This window comes from Chaetodon auriga, chromosome 15 (assembly GCF_051107435.1).
Source record: "Chaetodon auriga isolate fChaAug3 chromosome 15, fChaAug3.hap1, whole genome shotgun sequence".
NCBI lineage: Eukaryota > Metazoa > Chordata > Actinopteri > Chaetodontiformes > Chaetodontidae > Chaetodon > Chaetodon auriga.
Genome location: NC_135088.1, coordinates 23,900,971 through 23,926,942, shown reverse-complemented (window position 1 = coordinate 23,926,942; position 25,972 = coordinate 23,900,971). Strand labels below are relative to the sequence as shown.

General features: G+C 40.5%; 1 protein-coding gene across 4 annotated transcripts in view; it reads right to left on the bottom strand.

Moving 5' to 3' along the window:
- The window catches only part of arhgap32b (Rho GTPase activating protein 32b), a 120,768-nt gene that overhangs the window by 65,269 nt on the left and 29,527 nt on the right, over positions 1 to 25,972 (bottom strand). For 2 of the 4 annotated variants that reach the window (XM_076751109.1, XM_076751110.1), the window contains exons 2-3: positions 18,647 to 18,767; positions 3,474 to 3,579 (exon numbers count right to left, since the gene is read on the bottom strand). In XM_076751109.1, the coding sequence (XP_076607224.1) occupies positions 3,474 to 3,579; positions 18,647 to 18,741 (201 nt within the window). In that variant the 5' untranslated portion in view covers positions 18,742 to 18,767. Of the gene's footprint in view, positions 1 to 3,473; positions 3,580 to 18,646; positions 18,937 to 25,972 lie in introns of those variants that run through there. The other 2 variants (XM_076751111.1, XM_076751113.1) reach the window with 1 other exon arrangement.

Below are 25,972 nucleotides of genomic sequence, written 5' to 3'. Positions count from 1 at the left end.
TCTCAACATCACTGGATTGCTCACTGAAGATGGAATCTCTTTCTTGGGCTTTGTGATGTTTAGTGAATGGTTTTATGAACAGGATGATAACCTGAGAACATGAAATGGTGAAGTGGTGCAGTTTAACAGATTCAAACCAACTTTCATTTTATTCAGAACTAAATTAGCAGGCAAGCCATGTATGAAATAAAATGAATGGCAAAGAAGTGTAGTTTGGTTTATAAAAGTAGATCAAGAGGTCAGGTTAGGCCTAGTGGTCAACTGTAAAAGCTATTTGGCTTTTAATTTTTTATGACAGTGTTCTGTCAAAGCTATAGAGCATCCTACTGCTGTATTACAGTATATTAAAACTATTTTAATGACTCATCACCTAGTAGTGGAAGTAAAACATCGATTACTTTAAGACACAACAAAATGAAAATACATTTTTCCAGGTTCTCATCCTGTATACTTGTTCACTTCTTTTGATATCTACCAAATATATATATAGAACAAATCATTTTTCAGAGTTTTTATAACAAAATCTCTCTATTTTCTCTACCTTTAAAATGGTACAATATATTTGATGACTCATCTGGACCTTGGAGCATTTACATAAACTTGTCAAATGTGATTTGGGGCAACTAGATAACCTGTTCATCATTTTGAAACTGTCTAGACCGTTGGCTTGTCAAATGTGGGCTGTAGTACTCTAGGTGGCAAAGCAATGTTGTAGTAGGAGGTGTACATTTGGACATCAGTTGTTCAAATCAGATCAGTATTATTAAATCAGAATCAGAATAAGAAATACTTTATTGATCCCCGAGGGGAAATTGTGTTTGTTACAGGTGCTCCTTACAAGAATAGAAGAAATAGAAGAGATGAAGAAGAGATAGAAGAGATAAACATGTAGTGCAATTAAAAGAGAAAAATATATATACATATATAAATAAAATATATATACTGATAACTAAACTTAATATATATACTGAGACAAAATATATATACTAAGACAAGGGCCATTCTGAGGGAGAAGTTGTACAGTTTGATGGTCACAGGCAGGAATAATTTATTACAGTATTCTTTAAAAAAAAGCCATTCACTTGTTTCAGCTATCTTAAATTAAGAGTGAAAGTAAAATGCAGCTGGGGTCAACAAAACATTTTTGGTGCAAGCAGATTTTATTAGTTTATATTTATGTTAAATCTAACACAGTCATTTGAAGACAACCATGAGACAAAATAACTTACGATGACGAAAGAAATTCAAAACATATCTATGGGTAAGCAATTGAAAAACTCTACGAAGAAAAGCAAGAAAAAGGATCTGTAGGAAAACTGCATCACAGAGCTGCTGGCCAGGTGAAGTGAGGATAAGATAAAGTCGAGGTGAACAAGATCTATGGAAGTCTCCCGTATTCAGCCAATGGCTCAACAGCCAGACGGTCAGTGACAGTAAAGGTGGTATGCAGATGAGGTTGTAGTTTTTAAGACAGCCGAGACAGTCCACACCACCTCTATCCGAGGTGTTCAGTGAATGAGGTTGAAAGAGGTGGACAAGCAACAGCAGTTGTTTAGACTCAGCAGTCATTTTACTGGTTCATACAAAGCCCATCGAAAGAAAAATCAATTTACTGTTTAAAACATTTTTCAAAGACACCTAAACTTTCCCTGGTTCCAACTTCTCATCTGAACTGGATTTGCTGCCTTATTCTCTTTTATGTGGTAATAAACTGCATAGCTCTTTCCTGACTGTGTGCCTCCAATGCTGTATGTGAATGTGAGAGCTTTGAACTTGCTGAAGCCTTTTCCTAGGCAAGAACTAAATGCTGTGCATCATGGCAAATCTGTAATTATTGAAAAAGATTGTATTGTTCATTTGATCATTATGTTGCAGGAATTATGGGAATGTTTTGTTCCTTTATGCCTTGTTCTGTAGTCAACACAGAATATGATCTATCCTACACAGTGCAACAGGGCATTGGTGTGACAGCTTACACTAAGTTGCTTAGCGCTCCTCATCACCTCCTTGAACCACCGGAGACATATATAATGCATGGCACTCCAGTACAGAGTCCCTCTCGTATCAAATATTGAACAAAGAATAGCAGACATGCAGTATTAAAAGCCCCGCCTCTGTGATCAATATTCATTAGCCTGGAGAGATTGTTGTTTCTCTTTCTCTCTGTTGCCCGATCGAAGTGAACACTTGCAATAGGGCTCCAACCATGCGTCGACCATGGGTGGCTCGACATGTTACCATGGAGACGGCCTCATTTTCACCGTGCTGTTGATGCAAGAAGCAAGACCCATACCAAAGATGGAGGAAAGGAAATGATGAATGATGCTGCCTGGTGAATGGAATCCAGCGTGAAGCTGAAATAAACAGATGATACAGGAATATACAGATGGCAGGCAGATGACTATCTATTAGGGTTGAGCCGGATACTCGTTTCAGACGAGTATCAGGTACGGATAAAGCATTTTTGACGAGTACAAGCGAGTAAAACTCGTCAATATCCATGCTCGTGCTGAAGGAAAATCCTCATTGGGTAACTGACTGTCTTCCCGCTCTGCTCTGTTCTCACGACTTGTTTCGTAACGTACGCGGTGCATTTGACAAGACAGAGCTGAAAACGGCTCGTGTCGCATCCGCATCGGTCACTGCCACTGCCTCCACTCCGGTCGTATTTTTTTTTTTTTTTTTACCGTCTGCTTGCTCTTAGTTTGGCTGGTCATATAAAGTCAGTTGGAAAACGTTGCTCGTACTGAATGCCGTGCTTTTGAGAAGAATACAGTGAACAAGGCTGACATATTATTTCCCTGTTTGCCATCACTGGATGTTTGCATGAATCACCAAGTTCACGCAGATCATTAAAAAATAAACAGTCTTACAGACCACTTAAACACATACACATATAGCTGAACACACAAAGTAGCCTATATTAATATTTTTATTGTATATCAATTTCAGACTTAAAATAATGTACCGATTTAAGCCCCACACATTTCCAATTTCCGATTTTACTACCATGTCCACTTGCGGTTTAGGCCCCGCCCACTCCGAGTACAGACGCGGATACAGATAATTTAGATGGTTGAACAGATACAGATACAGATAGTGGTGTACTCGCTCATCCCTACTATCTATGTTCAGAGTTTGGAGCTGGGCAGCGTTTGCACGCCAAGAATCACCTGCATTAATCATGAATGTGTGATAGTATTTCAGGAACAGAGGACACAACTAACCAAGCCGCTCTGTTGAAAACAGACACTGATAAGAATGTGACAGGCAGAAAACAGCTGACCGAGTGATCAATGGATCTGACATGTCAGAAATGACTCCCGGATGAGCTTTAGCTGACCCAGGATGAGAGCAGGACATTGATGAATGCACCAGATACACTCAAAACAGAAACCATCTCACATCTGTCAATGTGTGTATCTATGCAAAAAAGAGATCACAATGACTGTGTGTGCATGTGTATGTCTCACCATGGCACTGATGGTTTCCTCCCAGTCAGGTCTCTCTCTGGGATGGATGTGAGCGAGTTCAGGCACAATGTCGTCGTCCTCCAGGTGACGTCCAGGCCTCAGGCCCCTACGACCAACACACAAGAACGCACACACACACACACATTTATTTTAATTTCACTGGGATACTTGGCTTTAAGGCTACAAATGACAATTACTTTCACTACTGATTTTTCTGATGATTATTTTGTTGATTAATCAACAAAATACAAGATGGATGCAAGACGAGACAGCGAAGTGCAAGAGGATCATTGGGTTTTTCTCCAAATGGACAAGTTATTTCAGTCTATGAAGTAGAGCTGCAACAATTAGTCAATCAACAGACTGATCCACTTTTTGCAAGCAAACATTCCTTATTTCCAACTTATCAAATGTGAGTATTTGCTGCTGCTTTTGTCTGATTTATCATGGTGAATGGAATATGGAATATCTTTGGAATTTAATCATACTGTTGATTAGACCACTTAAGCAATTTGAAGGTGTCATCTTGGGCTTCAGGAGGCTGCAATGGGTATTTTTCACTACTTTTTGGACATCTTTTAGACTAAATCAGATGAATATCATTTCAAATAATTCTATCAAATAATCAGCAGACAAAATGATGGAAATAATAAAAATACACTAATAAGAGATTTTTCAGAGTTAAACACAGGAGCTGTAGTCTAGATGAATCAATGAGCAAGATTCTGCAAGGAAAAGTGTAGTGTATCCACAGGAAGGCCTGTTTCAGGACACTTTGAATATAATATGGTCAGCATCCAGAGACCAACAAAGGAATGAAACAGGCCAGGACATTGGACAATTTGATGAAGGTAATGTTCAGTTAGCGTTGCCTTCATAGAACAACTTGAAGTTGATGAGACGTCTCTCTTCACAGACTTATCAGCTTCAAAGACTGTCCTTGTTTCCACAGAGGCTGAGAGGAAACAGAGGACAGGATTCAAAATGAAACAGACTGGCACAGCAGCATTTCACAACTTGACTAGTGACACACACACAGTGTACATACAGTATGCTCTACATCCAGCCACACACACATTGCTGCTCTGAGACAACAGTGTCTAGCAAATGCTTAAACAACGTCTCTGCGATTGAGATAATTGGACTTAAGAGCCAGGGACTCTGAGTCAAGATGCAGCGAAGAAAGTTTAATAATAAGCCATTCTCTGGGCTCCCCATTCTCCCAAAACCTCCTCCACTACTACTCACTGATATTACTCCATCATTCAGTCAAATTACACCACTTTTTCTCAGCAAAGCCATTCCATGCCTTTATACCCGGAGATTCAAAAAGCAGGAGTCCCAATGGACCTTGTTAAAGGAAGAAGGCGGAAAAAGATCACTGAAATTCTTTAGAAATACTGCAGACACTTAACAGCTTTGGGACCCAACAGGTCAGTAATATAACCTTGATTAGAAATTGCTAAACCAAGAGATCAGGGAGAAAGGGCAAAGAAAGTGCTCCAACAAGGATGCACTGGGAGATAAACATTTATTAATATTCAAAAAACAGATGATTCTTAACAATCAAAATCTTATCCAGTATCAAATGCTAACAACAGCATGGTATGTCGGTGTGTCTTTGGGTACTTTTCAGGTACCTCAAGCCTTTGTTCCGTTTGTCCAAAATACCGTTATGGGCCTGCTGGCTAGAATCTATTCACTTTGAGGAAAGTCTGGCAACTCCAGATTATGTGTAAGGCATTTTTCTGAACCACTGTGATTCTTCATGGTTGTTATGACATGCCCTCTTTTTCAATGTCCAAATCAAATTCCTTCCAACGATAGGTCCCACCTGCCGATCCTGTCTCACTCAGAAATATGTCCCAATATGGATGCTAGATACTCTCAAAATGCTGTTTCATCTGGACTTAAATGATAAGAAATGCCTTGCTTGTGTAGCTAATGGTCAAGTCAGCCAACTAGCTTAGTTAGCTAATAAGCTACTAATTATCTGGCAGAAGATAGCTAGCTACCTAACAAGATAACTGGGTTGCAAGACAATGAAGTACAGAGTAGCTTACAAATGAAATTTACTAGAAATGTGACCAAAACTGCTTACTGTGGTTTGACCACTTAAAATTCTTCTTACTTCCCTTGTAACTGAATCGAACTAATGATTGGATTGGAGACACATTGGCACAAGGGTTGTGTTTCTATCCACCTATTTGTATGAGCCCTTTCAATTTGAGGAAAAAAAAAAAAACTGGAAACTTGAAGTATTGTAAAAGACTGTTTACACTTGGCTGACATGGAAATGTTGGTGTATGCATAACAGGAAAATGCAACAATACAATGGAAACAGACTTGCAAACAAAAGCCCCAACATTGACATTACAGTAGCGGCATTCTTTTGCCCATTTTTTGCAATTTCTGTTAAAATTCACATTACATTTGGATGGAAACCTTGTGTAATACTGTTGGGTTGAGCGAGCATGCAGGACAACCTGTGAGTACACACAGCAGAGACGTTGAAAGAGCAAGAGAGACACTGACGAAGTGTCCAAGGGTTTGGCAGTGTACAGAGCAGAAAAATGTTTGCAGGACAAATGTGTTACTGAATTACAGAGATTATTAGTCTGTGCTTATGGGGATAATAGCACACAGGATAATATACTGACACACAAAATAGATTCTTGTTTATTCAAATTAAATAATTCTTTATGAGAATTTCCCTATAAAATACATTGATCAGTCACATTAAAACTGCCTGTATTATGCATGCAACAGAATTGAAGCACAAATATAATTCCCTGCTCTGCTGTCAGTTGTTTATCTCATAGCGTAAGAAAGTACTCGTCTTCAGTTATGCATATTCTCCAAAATGTGGTAAGTGATAAGAAATAACTTGTGAGTCTTCTTACAGAATTTCTGGGCCACTGACTGACATCCCACAGCCACAATGACATGCTTTAAGCACCACTTACCCGGGAAGGCTTGAGAACTACAGACACAGTGTGAAGCACTTTCAGATGCCAGAGATAAAGGCCAAGCTTCAACCGTGCATTTCACTCTTCCATGTATCACCTTCTCTGTTCAGAAGTGCTGTGTCCTCCCAGCATTCCCAGCATTCCTCGGTGTGGAGGCACATAAGGATAAAGGAAATACTGCACCTGCTCCGAACTCTGAACACAGCAGCCAGAAAACCTTGCTTTAACCTCGTGCTGGGAAGCACTCTTGCCTGCTTTCTGCCTATCCTTTCCCTTTCTGGATAAGGAGAAACTAACGGAGGAGGTACATGGGAAGACTTCCCTCACACTTCCAAAGTTCCTGCTTGTTTCTCTCTCTAAAACTAAGAAACAAGAGGGAGATTTAAAACAAATGCTTCAAACTCAACTATTTCCAAACATTTCCAACTCCCTCTGAAGTTTGCTCCATAATAGCAACAGCAGCTTTTTCGCTCAGAAAATGAAAGCCATGAATATCTCTCTGCCTCTATCCTCAGCCACTACTTTCTTGTGTCTCTGTTATTAGGCTGCCTGGCCACTGAATGCCTGACTCAACATATGCTCAACCTCAAACAGAAATGATGTGGGTTTTTATGCAATCATATCTTAACAGTTGCAAAGTCAGTTAAACGAAGGACTTTCCCTCACAGAGATCAACAGGTTGGAGGGTGGATGAGATTCAAAGTACACTAGAAGGCTGCCAGAGGATGTAACACTGTCACAGAACCTCTGCTGCAATGCTTTGGGGATGAGCCACTAGTAGTGACTTCATCAAAGGAAAAAGCTACAACAGCATCAAGGGTTTTAAACACAAGCACTGTGCACTGATAAGTCCACATTCTGGAGTGGTTCATCACAACAGAACCAAAAGCACAAATGAGCCAGAACCATTACAAGCTACTAAAATTACCATTTGCAGTATATCTAATAACTTTCTGGTAGGTCCTTTTCATACTAAGGTAATTGTCAGACTAACAGTTAAACAGCTATGTTTTGCAGATACAGATCTATGTAAATATTGTTGCTTGGCTAGGCATATTTTCCAAAATGTTGATCTATTCCTCTCTATTTTCTTAAATGCCTTAAAAGTGTTTCTCCTCTACACCCCTTCCAAGTTGTTGTTTTGCTATAATCTTCTTCAACCCTGTCCAAAAAGTTTGGATGCTGTGTTTGTGTAAAACCTAAATAAAATACAATGTGATAATTTGCTAATCCTTTTTTGACATCTACTAAATGGAACAGCACAAAGACAACATATTTCATGTTCGACCTCATCAACTTCCTTGCTTTTTATAAATATATGCTTATTCTGATTTTGACGCCAGCAATACTTTCAAACAAGTTGGGACAGGAGCAACAAAAGACTGGAAAAGTTGTCAAATGCTTCAAACACACCTTTTGGAACATTCGACAGGTAAACAGGTTCATTGGTAACAGGTGGTAGTAACAGAGGGCAGGAATTATATCACTGTTATTATATCACACTGTTAGTTACTGGTTTGATTAATGGTTTAAATAATTCTTTGGTACTGATAGTGGCTGATCAGGCCAAGTATCAGCCAATTGATCTCTGTTTCTACTGGCAGTATGCAGTAGATGGTTGCCCTTTGTCTAATGTCTGGATCATACTACATGAATCTAGCCCAAAGAGACAATTTTGTCGTGTCCTAGCCTCGTGGTCAATCATGAACAAAAGTCGGGCATCTGTACCCATGCAGCGTTCCATGCTAAATAACTTAAACACCCAATGACACCCAGATTAAAGGCTGGCATGTCAGAATTTTTTTTGTCTTGGCACATCTGGTGACATCTCCCGTGGCATGTTCCCGAGCGTTTCCCAATCAAGTGCTCTCTCCAGAGCTCAGTCAGGTAAACATGAAGAAGAGAAGGAGGGGGGACGCTGAGGCTGCTGCTGTCAGGTGGGACAGCAAAAGAGAGGAACAGTTTGTCGAGCTGTGGCAACAGTAATCCTGCCTATTTGATGTTTCCTTGAGACCGAGTCAGAAAAGATAAATGTTGGCAAGAAACAGTGGAAGCACTTCATCAGCCTGACTGTAATGTCATAACATTATCCCTGGTCCTAACTGCGGGAATATGCTTATCATTACTAATTCCGGTTCAAACGCTAAAGTAGCCTGTTTGATGCAGCCAACACAGGCAAGCCTGCTTCTTGTAGAATAAGAAAATAGAACTGTTGTACGTAAAACTCATTGTATCTGTTGTAATTGTTATCTGGACACCAGTAGATGTATAAATAATGAGCAAAAGGGTCAAAGTTTGACTCTTGCATTTGCTTTTAATGTTATAGCACATCCACAGCTGCTTTTTCTTTCTTTTCATCACACACAACACTTCTGTCAGTTTGACGGACAGTTACTTCACCCATCTGCTTGATGACCTCTGAACTCATGTGTGGCCATGAGATAAGACGTGTTGCCAGTCACCCAACCAAGACACAGCAAGAGTTTATGGCACTGTGATCATTAGATCTGACACAGTGACCTTCATCAAAGAAAAAAAATTCTGTAGTCTGACCCAGGTATAAGTCTTTTTCAACTACTTTCCAAAGCATGATGTAGTTGTTGGTGTTATGTTCCTAATGAAACATGAAAGCTCCGCATTCTCATTGCCATTTTTTTTTTAGCTCCCCTTCTCATAAGTTTATAAACATTAACATTTATTCACCCAGAAAAAGCTAAAATTTCTCTCTGTAATATGACCTCCGCTTTCTGCCAGCTGTCCTGTACACAAGGGGCCAAAGTCGTCTCCACCTGCTAAGAAAACTGAGGTCCTTTGGAGTATGTAGGACACTGTTAAAAACATTTTGTGACTTTTTGGTGGCATCTGCAATTTTCTATGCAGTGGTCTGCTGGGGCTGTGGGAGCTCTGAGAAGGACAGAAAACAACTTAAACTGCTCAGGAGACCCGGCTCTGTCCTGGACTGCCCTCTGGACACCATCGAGGAGGTGGGTGAGAGGACTGACATCGATTATGGACAACCCATCCCACCCCCTGCATGAGACAGTGGGGGGCTTAAGCAGCTCCTTCAGTAACAGACTGCTGCATCAAGTGTGTAAGAAAGAACATTACCACAAGTCCTACATCCCAACAGCTGTCAGACTGTTTAACTCCAGCATCATGTAATGCAGCATTGTGTTGATGCTGTGTTTCTCAATTCTACATCATAAACCCACTTTGTTTTGCACAACTGTTGTTAATGCTAATATATGCTCACATTATCAACTTCATCTGGTGGAATTACTAAGTTGTATATTCCTCTCAACTGTGCAATAACACTATTTATTATCCATATTGGCAAAAGTACTTTTATAAACTGTATATATCGTGCATATACACAGTCCAAGTATTTCTGAAGTGCAACAGTATTTTCCAAGTGCGAAACAACATATGACATTAGTAATTTCCTCATAATATTGGCAATAGTACTTTTTATGGCAGTGGGATTTTTATGGCATTTACTATTTTTATAATCTGTACATAATGTTCATTGTTTTTCCTATTCTGTGAACACTTTTTTACTGACCCTTTTGTGCCTCTGTGCCCAAGTCCAATCTTATCTCGTTTTACCTTATCTGCTGTGTGTCTGGAGTGTACTGACAGATTTGGGACTTTATTTGTTTAATTTTTAAATACATTTTCAAAATACATTAATACAACCATAACTGTAATCACATAACATCAAACACGAGTTTAACATTACAATTAGTCAAACAACACAAACTTTATTGGGGTTTTTAATGTAGTGGGTTCTAGGGACCCACTACATTAAAAATCTCAACCTTCATTTTGGCCATGATGGTTATTTGAGAGAGAGAGAGAGAGAGAGAGAGAGAGAGATGATTTTTCCATACATGTATATGTGTGTAATTTATTAATAAAAAGTCTTATTAGCCTAATATATATTGCTTTCAATTAGTCCAAGATATACTTTTGGAACTGGTTGGCAATTCAGCTTCCTAAGCTTTTTTCATAATTAGGCAGGTTGAGAAAGCTTTCATAAGTGTGTGTGTGTGTGTGTGTGTGTGTGTGTACGTGTCTTGTTAGAAACTTTTATTTGCAACTGACAATCAGTCTAAATCTAATAAACTGCACAAATCTATTAAGGAGGCAAGAAATGAATATATCCAGCCAAACCCAGGCAGTGTTGCCATTTTGGATGGGTGTGATCAATGTTTACAAGAGCAACTCTTAAGAGCATTGCATGTTTTCTGTACTGGACTGAACACACATGGATACATGCCACTTTTAGAACTGCCAATAATACCCTCCAGAGAATATTATGGCACTGGTCTGATGAAAGAGATATCTGATGAGTGGTGACTGAAGGCTGAGGGGAGCGTAGTGCCTCATGTTCAGCTCTACAAGAATGAAATAGTGTTTTTGGTTTAGTTGAAACAAGGAATAATGAAATAGTGTTTTTGGTTTAGTTGAAACAAGGAATAAATTGCTGAATGACTCTCATTGAATTGGCCAGATGAAGAATGTATATATTAAAATTTTCAAGTGTGATTCTGCAAAAATAAAGCATCTCTAGTGACCCATGTATGTATGTTCTAGGGAATTTGACTTGGTACTCAAAGAATGTTTACACTTTTATCCAGATATCCAGAATTTTGGTGGCACGGTGGCAACACTGTCACCTCACAGCTAGAAGGTCCCGGGTTCGATTCCTGCTGTGGGCGCCAGGGGCGTGTCCTCCACCATGCCTTCGGTGCCTGCTGCTTGAGGAAAGGGGCCTTTCTGTGTGGAGTCTGCAATGCATGTTCTCCCCGTGTTCACCTGAGGTATCCTCCATAAATATACCCCCCACTAAAAACATGCAAGATCACCACCTGACCAATGGTGACGAAAAAAGAACTGGGTCCCCGGGCGCCACTGTCGGCTGGCAGCCCACCGCTCCTAGTCTGCCACGGAGGAAGGACGAACGATGGATGGGACAAATGCGGAGAAAAGAATTTCATGAAGCATGGCGTGTGCATGTCCTGTGCATGTAGTGTGTGTGATCAAATAAAGTACGTTTCTTCTTCTTCTTCTTTTTCTCTCTGTCATGGAGGTCAGTGACAATATTATGATGGTTACTTTTTTCTATATTTCATTAGATGATGATAATGTGATGGAAACAGAGTGTATGGAGTTGGCAATTCTGTCCTATATCACCAGCACAACAAAGTCCAGAACATGCATGTCATCATTTGGCCAAAAAAGGAATGAAAATGAGCATGTCCACCCAGGTGTCATGTTTCCATCACTGCTGATCAGAGCTGGAGCTGATAAATAGCTGCCACTGTTGCAGTCATTTGATGCAGGAATGAATGCCAATCATACCCTCTCCCACTGAAGACAAAAGCCAGATGTTAGTGGGTGTTGGTGTTTTTCTTTTTTTTTTTTTTTCATTTTGAAAGTGGCTTAAGTGAACTTTGTGCTGCTTCTTAGCTAGCCAGCACAGCTAACCTGAACCAGTGAGTCTTGTTCACCACATCGTCCACTGGAATGGAAGCCACAGCATATCCTCCTCTGGTCTCAGCAGGGATGGATAAACTGTGGCTGAGGTGGAAAGCATTTCTAATGACAAATATGGTGTTGCTTACAGACTAACAGGCAAAAGGAGAGACATACACCTTAAGGTGACATTAAGAATGGCTGTCAGAGCCAGGCTAGCTGCTCTTTGGCACAGAGAAAGCAAAAGGTCTCACTCACACAAACTCCCACAAACACCCACAAAGGCATTCCCTTCTTCTTTGGATTAGGTAGATTGGACACTACAATGGCATATTGTTGCCACACTGTTTACATATACCACACACACTGCATATAATGTGTGTAGTGAAGACTTTGAATGAAGTTAATAATAAGTATCAAGTATTTTTTGGTGAAATGGAAGCTGTCACTACACTGACATGTATGATTCCAGTGAATATGCTGAATAATGCTGTCTGTCATGCTGTATAGATTATTTTTACAGGTAAGTACAGAACAGTGACAGAGAGCTTCATCACATGGTTCAACAACAATCACCTGAAGCTCAATATCAGCAGAACCAATGAGCTTGTGGTGGACTACAATGCTTCAAATATGGATGCTGCTGTAAAGAAGCTATAAACTGTTAAATGTGGATGCTTTGTCAGCAATTCAGTATCTGATCAAATGTGAAATATGGTCACAATCTCCCCTTCTCTTCCTGAGTTATATTGAATAACAGCCAGAAAAGCGTTTTTGCATAAAATTCTGATGTCAGAGAGGAGCTTACCTTTGACCTTAAAGATATATTGTCATCACTCTATTTCATCCTATGAGATATTTGTGTGAAGTTTTGTTGCAATCAGCGAATGAATTTTTGAGTTATGGCCAAAAACCTTTGACCACCAAAATCTAATCCAGTCATCCTTGAGTCTAATTGAACATTTATGCTGAGATATTACATTCACCAGAATGGGACGCATGGATCGGCAACCCGAAAATATAATGCCTTCAGCCTGAGCTGTCGCCAGCTCAGAGGTATAAGAACTACTTCTGAACAATTGAATTGTTCTTAACACAAAAAAACCCATCTGGCAGAGTTCAAATTGCAAGCGATGCACTTAAATTGTAAATTTACTGCAGCTAATTATGTTATTTCTGTGACTTGGAGAAATTATGAAGAAACATTGGCCTGGCTATTATCATCACTCCTTGGATGACAAAGATGTTTTGTTGGAAGCAGAGATACCACTATCATTTTTGACTTTTAAAAGACAGAGAGAACTGGTGAACAGCTGGTGAACAGCTACACTTTAAAGCACATCATACTATCGCTTTTATCTTTTCACCTAAAACCTGATATTGAACTGAGATCTTCAGGACTCAGCGTGGTGAAACAGTCTGTCCTGTCAGTCTGTGAAGCTAACATTAGCTTAAGCAGCTACAGAGCAGCAACAGTACGCATTTGGGGCTATGAGTTTGATTGTAAAACTTTGTCAGATGTGACTTCTTTACTTGCCTGCATACCATAACTGTCAACTATGAAGCTGTTGTCAATCTTGTCATTATATTTTAATGTTAGTGAGTAATGTCCAGGATACCACTAAAAGCTTCTGATAAAGCTTTTTCTGATTTCTGATGTCCAGGATACCACTAGTGAAATATTTTTGATAAATGTGAGCTAATCTGATAAATTCAGTCTGTAGAACACTAGGTAAGATAAGTCAACACAAGTCAACAACAAGTGACAACATTATTTTATCTGATTATCTGATGGAGAAATAGGGTTTGTGGTGAGTTTTGGTACAATCACATCTAATCATAATTTTAATGACAACTGCTCAGAAAAATGTCAATTAAATATTTTTGATTGAGACTGAGTCTGAGTAACTCGTGTGACTCATCATGGTACACATGACTTCATTGCAGCCTGTCCTGAGTAAATTATTGAAAGTCAAATCTATTGTGGACCCTGCACACCTGTCATTTCCACTGCCTTGGAAATCAACAACCAGAAGAAAAAACAGGGAGGAAGTTATTAGTGGGCAGTGCACAGTATTTCAACCTTATGCACGTTCTGGATCTCATCCACTGGCTGGAAGTCCCTCCAGTCGGCCAGCAGTCTGAGCTCCTATCCCACTGAGGGAGGTTAGTTAGTTTTCTGTCCAGCATACATGGTATAGCAGACAAGACAGGAGTCAACTGTCTTGTTTCTGTTCCTGCCATCCACATGTATCTACACCAGTCACTCCATGAATGGGTATCATTCTGCTAGTGCAAACTCTGCCCAGGCAATCTGATCTGGCATACTGCAGTGTTCCAGTTGTACTTGAAGTCAGCACTCCAGCTCACTCAGCCAGCCATCCATGCTAAACTGAAATATGCCTTGATGTCTCCATAAGTATTACTCTGCCGTTGATACAAATTTACAGAAACGACTGAACACTTGTATGGTCATAGACTATAGTGGTTATTTTACCCTCAGCAGAACTCAGGCATGGATTTAATGGACAGCTGTGTTCGTAACTGTTCAATGAATAGCCACATGGCTGTTGTGCAGCATTGATTACTAGAAATAACATGGGAGAGTTGTGGAGAGCAACCCAATAGCTCTCCCTTGCACAAGTGCTGTATGTGGAATACTGATGGACAGGATACATAGCTGTATTAACTTCTGAAGTCACATGCTCTTCATAAGAACTTCTGTTTTAACATGTATGCATGTTTCTTATCCAACTCTTGAACTTGTTACAGAGTTGAATTAATGAGAGAATCAATTCTATACCTTGCTTCAAAAATTTCAATTTCACAAATAGAATAAGCTGCAGCTCTGACTGCAGATCAAGGTTATCTAACTACAAAGGAAGCAATCTGTCTGTCTCTGATCGTCTGTCTGCGTTTTCTTTACAACCATTCACCTGATGGACTTCACACCTGACGGGTGTATTGCTGAGGACCCAAGGAAGCACAATTTCGAGTATGAAGTACTTATGATCAATAAATTGTGAGTTATCAAATGTTGACAGAGTGTTTCTATTTCAACAGGCACAGCTTTTATAGCCTTTACAGTGCTGGTTTAGGCCAGGAAACTCACAGACCAATTGCATACGTTGTAAATCATCTCACGTGATGCCACTCAGCCAATCAATTCTGTGCAGCAGAGATGGCGACGCCTGGTCAAAGCGTGCATTCCCCCGGAGAACAAGCTGCAGCTAAGAACCCTAGCCCACGATCATCTTAAGCATATTTTAGATGAGACCCAACAATTTTGTGCTCTGTAAGAACTGCTATGCATGAAGACTAAAAAATCCTGGAACACTTTGTCAATACTGCAGCCACAGGAAAACACACTGTCCTGTTTCATTTTTGTCCCCTCTCAAATTAGGATGATCAACACGTGAAACACGTTTCTTTTCGTAGTAGTCACTTAAAATTGATTTTATAAATCTTTCTTCATCAACCCCATGTAAACATAATTCTGCACCACTGCCGTTATGGTAATGTGACGGTGTATAATGCATCATCTAACCTTGCTATTTGTCTGTTTTATGTTTTCTGTACCCTTTAAATGACATATTAGTGGGAAAAACGGCTTAAATTAACAACTGTTGCGACAGTCTTTGAATCAGTTCAGAATTTTCATTGGCCAATAAATCCATGTCAGAACCATTTTAAGTTTTAAGTATTTTTACTCAAATACTGTCCAGTTCAGGGAAAGGGCTGCTATGACATACAGTAATGACATGAAACTATCAATCAGAGCAATACTTTTAGAGTTAGAGGTCCAGCATCGTTCACATCAGTCTTCAGACATATACAGTTAACTATTATTATTAATTTCATAACAGTTTGTGCTTGTGTTTGTTACATTTATTTGGGGTAAATTAATTATTATATTAATCGACCAAATCTAAGTTATTCCAAGAGCCATATAGAGAGAGGGTTATAGTGTTGACCCTCTCTCTCTCTCTCTCAACAGTGCTGCTTATGCCTAAAAAGGCGGCCAGCTAATTTGAGTTTTAACATTAAAACTCAAATTTTGTCTTTACTGTGTCATAACCACAAAATGAAACTAAAGTTATCTGCTATTATTATCCTCTTTCAAACGCTTTAACACTCAAAGTGGTGACTTTGAAACCTTGAATTTTTCTACTATGTGTTAGCAAAAGCTACCGAGCTCAAAGCGACAGTGAGCAACTATATCCATGTAGTACTACAGAGGGGTTTCTATGTCTGTAGCATCTTTCATCAGACCCTCCCTGCCTGGTAAATGCCCATATCTTTCAAAATCCACACTTTAAGTTTGTAGCACAGGAATTTCTGTTCGAAATTTGCCATCTCCAAACTGAAAAAAAAACCAACAACATAGTAATGACATCACTATGACATCATCACAGTTATTTTCTCAGACTTGACAAAGCTCCTCACAGATCACATGATACAATTGTTTGCACATGCTGTGTAGGACTAACCATTACAAGCAAGATGCAGTAGCATCATGACTAAACTAAAAGGAAAAAAAAGAAATCAGAATGACTACCAATGTAAAAATATAGACATAATTCACCTTGTAGTCCGAAGCCTCAAACCTAAAGTAACAGGACAACTTGCTTGGCTTGCTGCTGATTTAATTATTTAAAACAACAAATTCCTTATGTTCAATCAACTGCTTGTACAAGCACATGGAATACTGCACCCCTTGCAGCCTGTGTGTAGCTCAAATTCGATGCTGCATGATCTGTTTAGTTACAGATTCAGGAGGTCGGTTGCTGGTGAGGGCCTCCTCTGCACAGAACTGTTCTGTTGTCTGCTTTTCTGTCTGACTGGTTATTAGGGAATCACAAACAGTATATACAGCATTTTCTTTCTTTTCGTTTTCTTTCCTACACCTCCTTGGGGCCTTGTGTCCCCAGCCCGCCCTCCTCAGGTCTGGCTGCTGAACCTGTGATCCAGCCCTGTCCATCAGGATTTACCGGACAACTTTCCTAATGCACTAGCCTGGGCCAAACACCCTTCCCATCATCGTTGATAAAAAAAAAATTATCTGCTGCAATGGGAACAGACTGAGCACACACACCCTATACACTGTACATGACATCATCTACAAACTATTTCACAGGAGAGAAACATCCTTTTCTATTTTGTTTTTTGTTTCTTTTCTCTATCTTTCTCCTCACTGTCTTTCTTTTTTTCTCCTTTCTCTTCTTTCCACTCACTCTCTCTCAGTAGTAATGTTGGGCTGCTGTCTAATGTATGCTAAGCTGCTGCTGCCATGGTAACCCCGGTGCAGGATTTAGACCCAGTTCAGGACCGGAGGGGGCGATGTGCGAGGGGCAGGTGGAGGGGATGAACGGCCTTAACTGTAATCCCCCCCCACTCTCCAAAAAAGATAACATACAGCAGCACACATTTGCAAAAACAGAGCCAGATGCACACAAGTATAAAGTCAGTGACACACACACACGCAGACACACACACACAGACACACTGCTAATCCAGCAGTGGGAATAAACCCACATCATGCTGCCTTAGCAATAATGTCGGGGAGAGAATCCATTGGCTACCTGGTTGCAAGGCATGAGAACATGTACACATGTAGACGTATATTTGAGTGTATTATAAAGAAGGCAGGTGAAGTCAGTATGTGAGTGGTGACTAACAGATATAGTGAGGAAATGACAGCCAAATGAGTCACAGACTTAATTTCCATCTCTGATTGTACAATGTGTCAAAGGAGATCCCCAGGAGGTGTTGGAGATTAGTTATCCCTCATTGGCATAGAGAGTAACAACTGTAATGTAGACAGATAGATGACGAGAGAGCTCGCCATGCACGGGGAAACACACCCCTAAGAACACAGATTAATGGCTGTTTGTTGTCAGTGTGCTGATCGCCTGCATGTGTGACAGCAATGTTTGTCCTAAAACATCCCTGTGAGGCATGTGTACTGGACACAAGTCCATGTGTGTTTTGTGAATATACATGCTTGAGGGTGAGCATGTGTGTGTGATGACAGTGCACAGGCATGTGGGTGTACAGATGTAGCAATGACGTAACTAGCTGAAAGCTGATACACTCAGCCCCTCCGTGGAGGCAGTGGTTGTTAGAGCTGGGAGCTGACTGGCTCCCTCAGTAAAGGAAATCTGAATGAGGGGTTTCCAGCAGTAATGGTTACTGATGGCTGTCGCCCAGTTGCTATGGGCTGATGGCATGAGGGTGGGGGTTAAATCGGGGGTGGGGTGGTGACTGTGCAAACTCACCCTATCGGCTCAGCTACAGCGCTCAGGCACGTCTACCAATGCCTCCCCCTTATCCGCTGCATGCGCATAACCTGCTGTCATTTCTCCTTGAGGCATAGAGGAAGCCAAGTAATACCCCACTTCTATCATCAACACACACACCAGCACTCTACACTGGCACTGCTATATGCACAAACCAGATTCTCCTGCTGTCAAACTTGAGCATTTGCCTCACATACAGGGAGAGCAATGATACAGGGGAAGACACACACACGCATACAGAGGATTAGAAGACAGGCACATGCACACTCACATTCACACACTCTCCATGCCCCCTATTCTGACTATAAACAAACTAGCATGCTCACCAAACCACAACCCAAGGTGTGGTCCACACTCTTCCTCCCCTTCCCACTCTGATGGAAGTCCATTCCCAAGAGTGTGCGCCAGGCTTGTCCTGTGCTCTTACCTGTCCAAGATGTCATGGCTGGACGTGGCTGTGGCTCCCAGCAGTCCTAGTGCTGCACTCCCCACCGCTGCGGCAGCCCCGCTGCCTGCCTCCATGATACTGACTCACTGCAATGAGCAGCCTGCCAAAGAAACGAAGAGGGAGGGGAGGCGGAGGGAGGGGGGAGATGTAAAGAGGTAGATCAGGAGGGAGAAAGACGAATGAGATAAAAGAAATCACATGTAGAGGCAAGAGGGAGGATGACAGGGAGAAAAGCAGAAGGAGAGAGGAATGTGGGTAATAATGAGAGAGAAGGCTGAAAACGATGAGTGGTGAAAAAAGGGAAATGAGTGCAAAGATTGCATGGGAGCAGGATGAGAAGAACAGGGATGGGGTGGGGGGACGGGGAGAGGGAAAAAAAAATCATTAACTGTACGTATAGTCTGTAAATCAAATAAGTCATACCGATGGAGCATTGCAGAGCAGGATTCCACTTCGGTGTTAACACATGGAGATTCTGGCACAGACATTCCAGTGTGAATCACCAGACAAACACCAGCATTGGCTGCCCTGCTGCCCTGTGGTGACTGTGTTCTCTGAAGTCTCCATCGTCAACCCCAGAATATCATGGCCAAATCCATTTTTTCCAGCAAACCAATTTTTTTTTTTTTTTAGCTCATCTATAGCAATATTGTTTCCAGACATTCACAGACATACCAGAAGCTTTCATACAAAAAAGAAGAGCTAAATGCTGCTTTCAAGTATATCAACTGTCAAATACATTTCTAGCAATTCTCCACCCAGGTTTTAAGACAACACAGTCCCATACGTCCTAAAAACACAAGCTTGCTATGCAAAACTTACTATAAGATTTAAGACTGTACAAAATGATAAACTTGAATGAAACTTGAAACTGGAAGAATGGAAAGTGTGGAATTTTTTGCTTGAAAAAATGATGTAAATCACTGATTAAAATTGCTGCTTCTTGTATTGTACTAGACACTTAATCAGATAATTCTTTCAAATTAGAAAAAATTCTTTCTGAAGTGCATGCGTAACTACATTAAAAGGACAGTTCTCCAGCTGTTTAGAACTGACCTTTCTCCCAGACTCTAGTTAATATAACTTAGTACACGAGTAGTTTACTGCCAACTAGACAACCAGTTCACGTCTCTTCTTGTGACCTAATTTACTGTTGTTCTTGTGCATGCACACTACATTTCACACAGTACATGCAGTGTTATCTGTCATTTAAAACACACATTTACTGTGATTAAGGTTACTTTGGGAATATCAACAGTGCTCATCTCCTATCTAATGAATCATCAGTATACCCATAATCACAATAGCAAACGCCCACTCGGGTATTATTGCTATAATGCGACGCACCACATGACAACCTCCCAATGAAATCCAAATGTGACGTTGTCAGCAGACGAAAATAGATGACAGGAGCACAGCAGGAATGACCCAATAAAACAGGGGAGGGGAGAAAAGTCTATACAGCCCGTTTCTCTGTGGCAGTCAATGGCTATGTGCTTTAATCCCAGGAGGATGCCGCCAAGAAGAGAGAGATGGAGGGGTGGTGGGAGGCGGGGGCAGGAGTGAAAGCGTGGGAGGAGAGGATCCTCACAGGCCACACTGAAGCAGCTGGTTCTACATCTGAGACTTGCTGGGCATACAGAAGCCCCAGGGCTCTGTGTGATGTGCAGTTTAGTCAGAAAAGGCATCACATACACACTATTTATAACAAAAGACTCAGACATGAGCAGATAACAGATCCAGCAAATGAAATGTATGTATTCTACAATAGATGTTTGTTTGTTTTTAACTGTAACAGGAACTCCTCCTGAGTGCTTAAAAGTTTAAGTTATTCATTCAAAGTGATTCAGGGAACTTTGTTCTAAAATTTGCAGCAATCATGAGTGACTGAGCCTCCCTCTGGACCACTCACAAACCAATGTATCACCTTGTTTTGACCTGTGATCGTCCATGGCATAAGAACAGACAGTCTGGATGGACAGTTTAACAACTTCTGTGGCTTTATACATGCTTAGTGGTGCAGTGCAAAAGTTGATTGGTTTAAACCAGCACAGTATTGACCAGACAACTACAGCACATGGTGATATCAACTGCTATGAACAGCTGAGTGGTGGGACATGAGGACGAAGGCAGGATGAGTGGTGGACACAGACACAGGCTCCATGTTGAAATTCATCTCATGTCCTGGGCTACAGTAAACTCCTGGTCTGATATCACCCACAAACAGCTGTCACACAGGAAGACATGAGTTCAGCACATCTGGCATTAAGTGTGTTTTTGTGTGGCAGTACCTGCATGCTTATGCTGTGGCCATGAAAATACACATCTTTTGTTATTGCGTGTAGAGGGACTCAAGTGCGTGCATTAGTTAAGAGGAAGTGAGTTTGTGTATGCCAGGCAGGCAGGCAGGCAAGCAGGCAGGCAGGGCAAAGCAGGCTAAGCTCCCCACAAATACCTGATGCGGCATTCAACCCATAAAATGGCCGACCTTGAAAGAGGACAGAGGCTCCTCGGCTCAGAGGAGATTAAAAATCAAGACTGAAGAGTCTCTACACAGTAAACATCCTTCTTTCTCATCAGGACGGGAGCATAACTGAAAACAAAGTTTTTCCAAGGCCATGATTTACGACAGGTTTGAGTCAGGAAATAATTCCCTTCTCCAACATCACATGACGTGGCCATTAAGACTGAGGCTGAAAGGTTAAAAGAAATACACAAACATAGCTCGTTTCTGTCTTTTTTCCAACATGAACGTTGCATGATCCATAACAGATAACGCCCCCACACACAAAAAAAAATCTTAACACCAAAGTATGACAACATGTATTAAATCTTTTGTCAACAAATCAAAGGTAAATGTGAACAAATTGTTTGAATGCAAAGTCATCTCACTGACCAGCAGGTATCTGTTGAATCCCAAACACTGTATCCTCCTAACAACTGTGTCACCAAAAACAATGTCTTCAGAAGATGATTTACCTTAAATCTTGTATTTCACTAACATTATTAAAGAGATTTATCATGAAATTATCAACAAAATTTTAGACTATATCTACAATTCTGTAGATAAAAAGCAGCAACACAACCACTGGGGGTGCCTAAAATAGATGCAGCTCATCAACACGATCCATACTGTATGTGGGTGTAACATTAAAGTTACCTTCAGATGTCAGGATGAACAAAGTGGAGCGATGAGGAAGTGACTGTTCACACAGCAGAGTAACATGGACGCTGTACAAACCTTACAGTCTGGTCAAAACAAGTAAACAGAGCCTTTCTACTCACCTCGCAATGGATGAGAACAATACTTGTAGCCATGGTAACCATACACATCAAAGTTGGAGGCTGCTGTAGTCTTGGAATGCTCCGCAGACATTACAATCAAAGATGACAACAATGAGAATAAAATGCATTTAGTTTTTGTTGAAAAATTAAATAACTAAAATCTGATTAAACCTTACATTTTCATTAAAAGATGAACTGAATCAAATCAGAAGCCAAAAAGAACACTGTATATGACAGGACACACAGATGACTTTTGAAGTCTGTATTACTTGAAGCTTCTTCATGGCATCTTGTTGCTATAACTGCATTTTCTCTCCCAGCAGCTTCCATCTCATGCTAAACTCACTGGAAAGCCCACAGCTCTGAAGTACACAAGTGAGTCATGTAAATACACACAAACCCCTCTACATGAAATCAATACTAGGATGGAACAGCTCACTTACGTGACCTCTTCCAAAGGAAGACTCTGCAGCTACGACTTAATGCAGATAGAACTGCAGTAACAAGGCCGAATGAACACTGCTGACATATTTTGTTTGCTTCCCTCATGACTGAAGCAAAAGCAGTTTGAGAGTGAGACAAGTCACTGGACCAAAAAAGTGACCTTTCTTGATTCCTGCTATCATCACCACCAGTGAGACAGATTAGCCATTGGTATGAAAATGATCAAAGCTGTAATTTTGAATCCATCAGTTATTCATTTACTCAATAAAATCTGTGCAATAATGCAGGACCTCACAGAACAAATGAAATGTTCTTGTGCTGTGTTAACTGTATTTATGGTCACTGTTGCCAATTTGGGGAATTTCCTGCTACAGTACTAACTGTCCATTTAGATTAAGTCTCGATTTAGTTCTCAAAAGTGATAAGCAAAAAATCGGCCAGTAAGTTCATGTGCTGTCTAAACTGTACAGCTATTAGCAATTTGTCCTACTTCCTTACCAAATTTATTTATTTAGGGCCAAAAAAGAAGAAACAGGGCAACATTTGGAGCAAGATGGAGAAACTCACTCCTTTGCAGTTATTATCGAGCATGCATTGCAGAGAGGATAGCAGATTATACAATATTACAAGTGTCAAAGTTTTTCTTTCCTTTAAAAAAAGTAAAGTAAGTGATGGTATCTCTGAGCACCTGCAGCTAAAACATGACAATGTTTGAAATGCAGGCGCTCAATTCTCAATTCGATCAGATTACAACTGGTTTCCAGATTTGATTGGAAAATGATTCTCAAGTCAATAAACAGAAAGAGGGACACTATATTTTGGCTCTTATTCCAGACTGTGTCAAACCACTGACTCCTGTCCTTTCCTCACTGAGCATGCAGCTTTTTGAATCAAGTTATTTTAATTATGATTTACGTGAACTTGGAAGAGTCTTCTTAAAGTCTTCTTCCTGTATGAAAATAATGAAATGAGTATAATAGACTGGGTTATCAGTGGTTAAATGTTTCATTTTTGGAAAAGCAGAAATTGGTGTGTGTGTGTGTGTGTGTGTGTGTGTGTGTTTTGGAATGCTCCACTGTGTGTTGACAATCCCCATCTGAGGACAAAAGCCTCTCTGCTACAGCAACATATAAAAAAGCTATCATTACACCAAAGCTGTCCGGGTGCAGGGCATAGGAAGTGAAACGAGTTTTTTTCTTCACCCCACCACTGCTGCTTCAAGGTTTTCAAAGTGCTGCAGTGACTGTCGGTCAGCTGCTGTCGTTGTTTCATCAGTGTTGGAGTTCAGTGCTCTGCTGTTAGTCTGTAGAGTTATGGAAAATTACAGATACCATGACAAACGATTTTGGCTGTGTCGCCCAACCCCTGCAGGATGTTATATTAACAGAACACTTCATACGTCATAGAATACCTTGTTGTAATGCCCCCGCTGTTGTTCTGCCATGTTTGTTCCATCAACATAACGTCATTAACCAACTTTTTTAATAGAATTTATGTTGGAGATTTGTGAATTGACTCAGAATCATAGTAAAGAAAAATCACAATCAATTATTTTTCCCAAACAAAGAATGCCTGATGGCCACAGCCTATCCAGTGTAGCCCCTCAGTTGAAAACACCACTTTTCAAACATATTGATACGTTAATTAGGTAATGAGTCTCTTGGGCACGTCAGGGCCAGTGTTTGAAGCCCCCGGCAACAGCATTCATCTTTCCATGGAGTCTGCAACACTCTTTTGCAGTGTTTGTGACTGCCAAGCAGAATGCTGGCAGTATGCAGGCATGCCATGGATTCTGATATGTAAAGTTAAAGTAAAGTTTGTTCTGCTGATATATAGAGAGCCTTAAATCACTGCAGAACTTCTCCACTACAAACTTAATTTACCACCTGACAGCAGGACAAGCTGAGCAGCATGCAGACTCCATCTGTGGCAACAATATTTGAGGTTTCTTCTCCATGGGCCCTTCTCTCTCCGTTCTATTCACATTGGCAGCAGTGATGTTTTCAACACAGTAACACTGCAGTGGTATATATCTTTAGACATTATATGTAATACTAACCAAACAGCTCTGCTTTGCATTCTTTGTTTAATTTGCTGTTTCTGTGTAAGACAAAGTGAAAAAATGGGCTTGCCTCAGTTAAGAACTATTGCTGTTACATGTATGTATGTATACATTTGCAATCAACCTCACACAAACTGTGTATTTCTTGCTTGATTGTTAGATGATCATTGATATATGTAATGCCATGAAATGCTCATGTTTGTTGATTGACATTGACATGACATATTTGTTATCTTAACTGACAGATAACACAAATAAGGCCAAAAACAATTCCTGCATGCAATATTTCCAACTGAACCACTATATTCCACCAGAAAACTAATGTGATATGTTTCCAGGTCAACACTTCATATTGACTTCTGAATATCTGGTATTTAACTCTGCAGTAATCACAGTGCTTAAGCAGTCTAGCGAATGCTACTTAACGTGAGATATTACCACATTATATATATATATCCATGTTTAAAGCAGATCATCAGAATTAGACAGACAGTTATTGTGCTGAAAGGCTCGCTGAACTTTACAGGGAGGAAACACTCAATCAGTGGCTGGAACATGGCAGCTTGGATCAGCATGAAACTCCCATGAATCATGTAAACAAAAGATGAGCATGTCTAGTACTTTGTTGAAAAATCAATGTGTCACGGTGCCACACACGAACCTCGGATGGAGATTGTCAACACACAGCGGAGCATTCCAAAACACACACACACAAACACACACACACACACCAATTTCTGCTTTTCCAAAAATGATTGACTTTTCTGAAAAGAAAGAAAAACTTTGACACTTGTAATATTGTATAATCTGCCATCCTCTCTGCAATGCATGCTCGATAATAACTGCAAAGGAGTGAGTTTCTTCATCTTGCTCCAAATGTTGCCCTGTTTCTTCTTTTTTGGCCCTAAATCACAATTGCTCAGTCTGAACACCAGCTCCTGTGTAGTGTTGTAGCCAAGCTGGACACATGGATTTCAACATCTGATGGATTACCATGAAATCTTGTTGATAAATTCACAGTCCCCAAAGGATTAAGTACGGACAATCCTCCAGTGCCACCTAGGGATGCAGCGATTAACCGATTTTACTATTAACCGCACTTTAAAACGTCACGGTTATTTAATCCCAAAGGCTCCGCTACACCGAGTGTTTCTGTTCTCACTCGCAAAAAATGGACATTATGCTGGCACATTATTTTCGGCGCAACCTGCACAGAACGAAAACAAAGTTACGCTAGCGGTGCACCTGCGTAAGTGCAGTGCGTATCAAGAGATATGGAGGCTACGCTACAGTAGCTTAGCAATGGCAGAAGGACCAGGCAGCGAAACTTTGTTTCCACCGAAGAAAAGAGTGAAGTCGGCAGTGTGGGAGCATTTCGGATACAATATGAATGACCAGGGAGTCATTCAAGACGACGGATCACCTGTCTGCAAAACCTGCCGAAAAAAAGTTGCAAAAAAGCATTTGTGGGATCACCACCCAGCTTTACACGCCAAAATAAAGGTAACACATAA